General features: G+C 41.4%; 1 protein-coding gene and 1 long non-coding RNA gene across 6 annotated transcripts in view; one reads left to right on the top strand and one right to left on the bottom strand.

The window, feature by feature from the left end:
- SMIM14 (small integral membrane protein 14) overlaps nucleotides 1-9,342 on the top strand; it is a 34,989-nt gene extending 25,647 nt beyond the window's left edge. For all 5 annotated transcript variants that reach the window (XM_083460211.1, XM_083460210.1, XM_083460212.1 and 2 more), the window contains 2 exons: nucleotides 3,493-3,641; nucleotides 4,980-9,342. In XM_083460211.1, coding sequence (XP_083316337.1) covers nucleotides 3,493-3,641; nucleotides 4,980-5,012 — 182 coding nt within the window. In that variant the 3' untranslated portion in view covers nucleotides 5,013-9,342. The remainder of the gene's footprint in view (nucleotides 1-3,492; nucleotides 3,642-4,979) is intronic.
- The window catches only part of LOC310686438, a 425,293-nt gene that overhangs the window by 19,842 nt on the left and 395,793 nt on the right, over nucleotides 1-9,658 (bottom strand). The window lies entirely within an intron of this gene.

Raw genomic sequence — 9,658 nt, forward strand, 5'->3', positions numbered from 1 at the left:
ACTGTAGCTTCTCAATTTCTCCATTCTATCAATTTCTTCCTCCTTCTTCCTTTCCTCCTTCCTTCTCTTAGCTTTCAGAATTGTGCTTTCCCTCTTTCTATATAGTTTCAGAAAGGGCAGTATTTTATTTGATGAAAATGAATTGGGTGTGTACATATATAGCTCACTAAAGCCAGAATGGAATTGCTTTCCAGAAAATAACCCCATCAAACCTAGCTCAGGGCTTACATCTGAGTAGACCTGCATAGGATTTCTAATCTGAGCTAGTCATGACGAAAGCTGAAGAAGGGCAGTCTTTGTTCTGGATTATTTAATACATAAAACTTTGTTCCTGGCTCTCATCAGCCCTCCTCTGCCCAGCGTTGACATGTGTCCCACATGAGACTACCCTTGAGGGAATGCAACCCTCAGCAGCAGGGGTCAGCAAATTTTTTCAGCAGGGGGCTGGTCCACTGCCCCTCAGACCTCGTGGGTGGCCAGACTGTATTTTGGAAAACATAATAATGAATGAATTCCTATGCCCCACAAATAACCCAGAGATGCATTTTAAATAAAAGGACACATTCTACTCATGTAAAAACACGCTGATTCCCGGACCGTCTGCGGGCCAGATTTAGAAGGTGATTGGGCCAGATCTGGCCTTAGTTTGCCTACCCATATTCAGCAGCATAAAGATTTCCCATCCCTGCTTTACAGAACAAGGATAGAGCCCTTCCTCTCTGCCCCATTGGCAAAACCTCTGCATAATATTGTGGTTATCGTCATGATGTGAGCTGGGAACAAATAGTCCCCAGTCCAAATATCAGTTTAGCCGTGAACTTATTAGATGGCCTTCAGCAAGCTTCTAGCTCAGAGTTCCCGTCTGCCGCATGAACAATATCCTGTCCTCCTTCAGCTGTACCTTGAAGGCTGTTGCAAAGATAATTTACGAAAATGTTTAAAGCATGCCACAAACGTTTCAAACTTTTCCTATACCTTGGCAATTCTTACAATATGCTATATAATTATCAAATATTAACTGTTTTCTCTTTAGTTCGATTACATTTTTAAATATGTATTCTTGCAATACATTGAGGAAAGGAGTGGGTAGTCAGAGGCTCGGTGTGTATTGAACAGAGCTATGTCACGGGGAGGAAGAAACCTTACTCCTGAGGTTTTAAAAATCTATCATTTTAATTGCTTCCAACTCTGAGCTTATTTCCTGCTGGGCCTTCCCTCTCTGCCCCAGCCCCAAGGACACTGCTAATAACCTTTGCCCAAGGAAGCTGAAGGTCTCTTTCACAGTTTGACGTTGAGAGGGATGTCATACAGGAGATGCCTTTGACGGATATTCGGATAACTGATGAGCCCTGGAAATAGGAGCTTCAAGTGTTGCCTTGAAGAGAGCAACTTCTTAAAGAGGTGGTCAGCTTATCTGTAAGATATTTGATGGATTTAAAACTCCACAGCAGCCCAGCTTTTTGTCTCTCACAGACCTGGTCACATCAGTTGCTGCCAAAATGATGAGTGAAATGAGGCCTCCAGAAGTTTAGGGGGATATTGTTTTGTGGGCTACAGAAGAAAAGCAGGGTGCTTATCAGCTTTCCTCTCTGAGAACTGTGACTACATGATACTGCTGCCTTCAATGTTCTTTGGCTACTTATGGCAGCAATCTTCTGGCACCGAGCTCTGAGCCGAATTAGTTTTCTGTACTGCTGCAAGATTAACAGAGCAAGCCAATCTGTTTCTCAAGCCAGACTGTGGGAGGTTTGGACTGAGTGGAGGCATCCCTCTGCTCAGTAATCATGGCTGAACAATCCCTCCGTTTTTATATTATTTTTATTTATTCATTAAATTTGTATAGCACCCTTCGTCCGAAGATCTCAGGACAGTGCACATCGTAAAATCACAAAACACATAATAAAAACAAGAACAAACCAAACCAGTAACCACCCCCTTGTGAACACATTTAAAAGGATATGGGATGTTCATCAGCCAAAGGCCTGGTTGAAGAGGAATGTTTTTGCCTGGCGCCTAAAGGTGTATAATGAAGGTGCCAGGCGAGTCTCCCTGGGGAGAGCATTCCACAAATGAGGAGCCACTGCAGAAAAGGCCCGTTCTTGTGTTGCCACCCTCCAGACCTTTCATTGAAGCAGCACATGAATAAGAGCCTCAGATGGTCATCACAGGGTCTGGGTAGGTTCATATGGGGAGAGGTGGCTCTGGAAGTATTGCGGTCCTGAGCTGTTTAGGGCTTTATAGATCAAAACCAGTAGTTTGAATTGGGCCATAATTGACAGCCAGTGCCTTCGGGCCAGGATCGGTGTAATATGCTCAAACTGTCTGGTCCTGGTGAGCAACCTGGTTGCCCATTTCTGAACTAGCAAGTTTCCGAACCAGCTTCAGAGGCAGCCCTATGTATAATGTAATCTAACCTACAGGTGACCAGAGCATAGACAACAGTAGTTAGGCTATCCCTATCCAAAGCTGATGGAAGGCACTTTGCACCACTGAGGCACTGCTGCTGTGGATTTAATCAATTTGGTAGTAACTTTATTAAATAATATTAATGTAAACATATTAGACTACAGTAGAGCCTCTACTTACGTCCCGCTCTACTTAGGCCTCTTCCAAGTCGTGACCGTGACAAACCCGGAAGTAAACACCAGGTTTGCCGTGATTCACACACATGTAGAAGTGGCTGCTGCCGTCTGCACATGCACAGAAGCGGGCTGCCGCCAAATGTGCCTGCGGACAATGGCGCTTCTACCAGCGACCTATTTTGCCGTAAGGACGGGCAAAGTGGTCGTGAGTAGAGGTTCCACTGTATTTGTATCTTTGCATAAATGTGTGTGTTCTGCATGTGTGACTATATCCATCAGGAGGAGGATATAGTGTGCAGGCCTCAATAGCTTCAGCCTTTTACCGCCACTACAAAATTTATATTGGTCAGTGGGTAGATGACGGCTTCTTGGTAACAATCAGCAATTATTCGCTCTTTACATTTTCAAAAATTGTGCTAACGTTAGGGACCCTTGTTGACCAGTGAGTAAAAGACACAGAGGCAAGAAAATAAATATGGAAGTGAGAATGCTGAGAGCACCCATCAGTTGGAAAGTTGTCAGATGACACCATAAACTTTCAGAGATGAGTACAGATGAAATAACTAGCCCTGTGATCAGTTTAAAAGCGATTAAAGTTGAAGTGGAAAAGAAGCAGACAGTGTTTAAGAAATAGTCATCTATTTCTTGAGGTTAAGGCTTAACAGTGACTCACATGGGACCGTGTTTGTTCAGTGACTCAGGAGGTGGAGTTACTTTTCTCTTTCCAAGCCAGTTAGCCCTTCAAGAGCTGAACCTGTCTGTTGAGCCTGAGATTCTACCTTAGCTTGACCCTCTTGTTTCTCCCAAAATGCTGTGTAATCCCCATCTGGGTCCCCTTAATTGTAGTTAATTTTAAAAAGTGACTTGAAATTCTTCACTCTGCTTAATTCATGTGTTCTTTTCCTTCCAGTGCCAGGACCCAATCCGTCTGCTGATAATGACATCAGCGTGACAATGATAATGGTGGGCTGGCTGGTTCTGGCACTGGTACTGTTCTTGATGAGACCTGCTAACCTAAGAAGACCTTTTACAGCTGAAAAACCATCCAGCCCACATAATGTGAGTATTCCGACGTTTTAGTTAACCTCCCTACATAATGTCAAACGACGAGGCAGGGAGAGGGAAATATGTGATGCAGAAGCCTGAGTTTCTCAAAGAAAAACCAAGACACAAATGCAATTCATATGTAGCTTTTAGCAGATTGTGCTACGCTGTGCCAGTAATGCATTCTTCTCATCCATTCTGACATTGCATTCCTGTTTACAAAACCGTTCATGTTGCGATCTGGTACAGTCCTAAATAAAAAGTACGTTAAAGCAGTGGTTTCAACCAATGGAAATCTGTAATGTTGTTACACACAGCAAATGCTCTCCCCTTTCATCCCGCACAACATACTAATACTGCACAGACTTCACGCACGACAGATTTATAAAACCTTTTGAACAATTTCCCCAAGTTTGTTATACTTCTAGCACTTAATGCGCAAGATCGGTCACCCTTGTGTAGAAGAAGGAAAGGGAACAGAAAGAGGTCTGTGTATATTGTTTTTTTTTTGGGGGGGGGGTTAAGAGAGAGTATTGAAGATTCCCTGTTGTAGCTGGTATCAGGATCAGGCTGGAACTCGGGACAGTTTTGCATGGAACCGAGCCAGGGATAAGCTGACACTAAGACTACTAGCCCTCAGCACAGGAGGGTCTGCCCTGCTAACTAGACAATGACAGATGCCCACTTCCTGGTTCTAATAAATTTTGTGGTCACTCTGGAAGCATCTTCTTGGTCTATCAAAGGGAGTGATATGGGGATCTCTATTCACTGCCAGGCCTGAAGACATCTCTGAATACTTCCAGTTCTAAGTAGCTCACTCAGCTAGAGTTCTATCTGTCCTTGGCATTCCTGGTTCTGCCATTGCATTCCTCAACTCAAAAAGGTGTACACCGAAACTTGAAATGGACAGCTTCTTCTCTTGTACACATTTCCTTCTTCTGTTCTAATCTTTCTTCTCTTTTGTACACATTCCTATTGTTCTAATGGCGGGCACATAGAACAGGGACGTTTTGGTGGTGGCCTGCGGTTGTGGAATTCAATCCCATGTGACATGAGGAAAGCTTCATCCCTTGATACTTTTAAATGGGCCTTGAAGACCCATCTTTTTGTCATGGCCTTCAGTGAGTAACTTGCAAGCAGTAGAACTAGTGCTGAGTTCTGGTTATGTATGTGTTTTAAGTTACGTTGGGTTATTTGCGCTAGCTTTCAGTAGTTTTAAGTAGATGCTTTATATTTTATTACCTATGTTTTAATTTGTATTATGTCATGCCCCTTTACATAGAATGTCTGTCTTGAAAACCAGGCTGCTAGATGAAATTAAAATATATAAATCAGTGTTTTCTTGACACACAGGGGCAAGAACCACCAGCTCCACCTGTGGACTAGACCTTACTGGAGGAAGCTCAGCGACTGTAACCTGCACGACCAAAAGAACGAACGTGACCAGAATACTCCTCTATGTCGCACACAATACAGTTCTGCTCCATACATTTATAATTCTTTTGCACCCCCTCCCGTTATATTTGAATAAGTTAACATATGTGGCAGTTTTGCTGATGTTCATTGGACTCTAGGCACTATTGCACTTTGCAATAATATCCGAAAGAAAATTAAAGCCTAGTTGTCATTTTTCAAACAGTTCTTTCCCTGCAGTCCACCAATAATGTCTCCATGATCTATGTACATTTATGGGGTGGAGGGAACTGCACAAAAGTTCCCATTGAATGTGCCATTATCTATAGAGTTGATTTAGAACAGGGGTGGCTAATCTGTGCTCCTCTTAATATTGCTGGACTAAAACTGCCATCATTTCCAATCAGCATGGCCAACGGTCAGGGATGGTGTAAATTATTGTCTGGCAACATCCAACTGGCCACACGTTAGGCTCCCCAATTTAGAAAAACCCAAATTGTATCTCATCAATACAACTTTGGATTTACTCTGTGCCTGCGAACCAGAATTGTTTCACAGGGGTTCTGTCTACTATTTATATCTGTGTTAGTGTTGTCCAAAGTACATCCTTCTCTAAAATAAGGCCAAATTAAATGTATTTATTGGAAACAAGCAAATAAATTTAGTATTGTATTAAGATAACTAAAGAGTGCATAACTAAATGTTACATTTGAAACTAGGAATATTTACAAATACTATAATAAAAATAGTTACCTGTATACTTCTCTGTAGTGGCTATTACAGTCCACAGCTACCTATATCCAGTTATTTTCTGTAAATGTAGGGCTCCAATGTGCATGTGAAGCTGCTCTGGATTGTAAAGGTTTCCCATTCAGTTCGGTGGCAGGGCAGCAGCATGGTGTATGTAGGTAAAAATGATGCATTTGTAAAGTTTTCCCCTGTCATTGAAGTTGTTAGAAGCCTTTGAAAGAAGGAAGCAGTCTATGCATATTGGACTGTTTCTGGAACTGTAGATCAGAACACCTCAATATATCTTATTCAAATACTGGGGAGGAAACAATGACCAAATACAACAATCTCATTCTATTTTGAAATCCATAGAACTAGATTTATCCTATGTACTTACTTGCTGCATCACTCCAATCTGCATTATTTATTTTCAGACGTTAACATTTTCATATTCTTAGAAACAGCATGCCAGAGCAGTGCCTCTGAGGCAAGAGTCCAGCTGCCATTTTTTTATGGATGGAATCAGCAAACAGTAATGTAAAGACACCAAATGTTCACAGAAATAGAACAGATTGCTTGCAAATATTAAACATAGTTTTAAGGACTGCCATTTGGATTTAAAATGTTGTTTTATGCGTTATGAATTACATTATCTATGTTTAGCTTTCCCTTAAAGTGTGCGGGAGACAAATAGGAGTCTTCAGGATCACTTGTGGACATACCCTAAGACATCTTAAGAGACATCTTAAGTGTTGCTTAAATCCCCAGCAAGAGATATTCTGTATACCACAGAAACTGAAGTGGTAAGCTGAGGTGATAAAATTCTGGACTGTACCACTTGCAATTGCAGATGTGTGGAAGGTGTCATCGTTCTGAATGCTAAAACCTTTCCTGCTTCAAATAAACTATCGCATTAGAGAAGGCCTCATGAAACCTTTGTGTCTGATGGAATAGTTTACATCTTGCAGAGATCCCCTTCCTAGGTGCAGAAGCGTTCAAAAGCATGCACCTCCCACCTGCAGTCTCAAATGTACAGCCCAGAATTCTGCTATCTCAGTATGCAATGTGTAGAACAGCTTTAATGCTGAAAGCATCCTCAAATTTGGCTTCTTTGAACAGACTTTTCAATGAGACATAATTTATGGTTGCCAGAAATGAAATGTAGGAATTGTAATTTGCATTTTTCTTATGCATTGTCAATTACTTTACTTTATTCTTGGAATAACCAACAGGAAAATATAAGATGGCTTAGATGATTTGGTATGCATGTACTCATAATTCCAGTTTTAACTACTGGAAAGGAAAATACATATGCAATAAGTAATTTAAGAACATTATGCTGTTCAGTCCTGTGCATGTTTACTTGGAAGTCCTATTATGTTCAGTGGGGCTTGCATCTGAGTAAGTGTTCCTAAGACTGCAGCTGGGAGTGAAACAAAACAACTCTGCCTGTTTTTCTTCATCAGAGAACAAAAAGAACCCTTTTATGTTTTAGATTGGCTATGAAGCTTCTTACTGACAATTTTATAGCAATTTAGCAATATCGCAGCAAAACGGCTTGCAATAATTTACAGAATCGTAGAGTTGGAAGGGACCATCATTCTAGTGCAACCCCCTGCAATGCAGCAATAATGGCCTAACTCTGCAAACAAAACATTTCTTTGGTCCTATACTAAATTTGCATCAGTGACCCCTAAAATATGGATCTCGAACAAAAATATTTTTGAGGAAGATGCCTTATACTGGATTGGTCTATCTTCCTCGCTGTTGTCTACACTGATTGGCAGTGACACTCCCAGGAGACGTTCCCAGTATGGTGTAGTGGTTAAGAGCAGTGGACTCGCAATCTGCTGAACCGGGTTCGATTCCCCGCTCCTCCACATGCAGCTGCTGGGTGACCTTGGGCTAGTCACACTTCTTTGAAGTCTCTCAGCCTCACTCACCTCACAGAGTGTTTGTTGTGGGGGAGGAAGGGAAAGGAGAATGTTAGCCGCTTTGAGATTCCTTAGGGTAGTGATAAAGCAGGATATCAAATCCAAACTCTTCTTCTACTTGGAAATGCCAAGGATTTGTCTAGGACCTTCTTCATGCAAAGCAGATGCTTCAACACTGAGTTATGGCCCTTCTTGACTCCTTTCATCTTGTTATGGGAAAAGCCATGGCAAATTTAAACCAATCTCGTTGTGATTTACACTTCTACAGTAGAATAAATGTGCCTTAATAAGGGTCCTAAATTGTACCATGGTAAGTTTTTTTGTTTACGGGTATGGGGGCGCTACTAGCAATTTTTTTTCAGCCACCCCAGACAACGTATGATGATTAACATTCTTGCTAACTTAGGAGCAAGCGGAACAATCCGTACTGTGCTTTAAGACAGTCTTTTGTGCATCAGAGAAGCTGTTCCAGATTGCTTAACCTGCCGCAAAACAGCGTGTTGCAGAAGATTCAAATAACGTTAAAAAAAATTGTGGTGGTGTTCATTACATTTAGCTTTGTCTATGATGGACCTGTTGCTCTTGGTCTTCATGGATCGGCATGCTATAGTACAGCTAGGCATTGGAAGCTGACTTCCAGACATGTTTGTGCATCCTTGTCAAACCTGGCAGGGAACTTGAGGATTGCCAGAACAGCTTGAAAACCTCTGCTTTAAGATTTCAGATGGAGGGATGGTGGGGAAATAGGGGCTGTCAACCAACATCTAGTCTAGTGTACTAGGGGAAACAGAAATATTCTGAGAGGCCCAAACTGCATTCTCCCTCCTCTTCCAATACACTTACACTGGTGGTGGTTGAGGAAAGGAAGGTGTCCTTTAGTGCCTCTTTACAAGATTCACTTCTCATGAATCTTCTTAGAACTTGATCTTTGCATTAAGGGTTCAGTGATCAGATGGAAAGAGGCACTGCCACAGCCTGCTTGATGGGAATGAGAAAGCAGGCTTGCGGTTTATGCTTTAGTTTCTAATACTTTTTAAACAAACAAAAACCACACACCCTTTGAATGCACAAACTAGACATTGCATCAGGCTTTCTCACACTTAAAAAAAAGTTAATAGTAGCCACACAGGGCGGGAAAGTAGGGAAGAGATTTGGATTAGGACCATGGCACCTGAGGACGGGATCACCCTCTTTTCTAATGGTGTTTCCTAATTAAAGTCACCACCACCTGCTAAACAGCTTCAGGGAGGGAGTTTTAATTGTAAGACCACCATGGGAGAAGAGAGCTATACCCCCACACATTCTACACTGCAGCCCTGATCAAATCCCATCCTACAGCTCCTATTAACATGCTTCAAAACAAAGGGAAATCCTGATCACAGAAATCTTCATTGACCCTAGGTTCACATGTGCTTATAGAATATCAGCAGTTCACTTAGCCTTAATTTTCTGATGCAGAACGTGAGTAATAATGTGACTTGTGCTTTTATAGTTTAGACTGGGAGGCTTTAAAATTGTTTGAATCATGCCAGACAAAAATCGTATCTGTGCCATTTGGGAATTTGCAGTTTTTTAACTAAGGTTTTTGCTTGTACTATGCACTTTTTCAAAAGATCTAAATAAATATTAACCATTAGTTACCCTCTGTGAATGTGTGGATTTTATACATGATCAGTTTGGGAGAGAAGTAACAATTTATCTAGTTGACTCTTTTAACTTAGGTTTTGTTTTGTTTTTTTACATCTCTCTCCTCCCTTCTTTTTCTCTTGGCTGCCCCATTTACATTATTATGTTGCCATGATTTTTAGTTTTGGACCAAAGATCACAATTTGAAAAAGAACTGTTAAAAAATAAGGATAAACATCTGTCTGAAATGTATTATTTCTTGTTAGAATGGGAAACATAAGACAAGCTAGTTAAGCATCCAATGACACACTGGACAATACTGTATACAGT

Source organism: Podarcis liolepis (genome assembly GCF_965112155.1).
Source record: "Podarcis liolepis genome assembly, chromosome: 9".
NCBI lineage: Eukaryota > Metazoa > Chordata > Lepidosauria > Squamata > Lacertidae > Podarcis > Podarcis liolepis.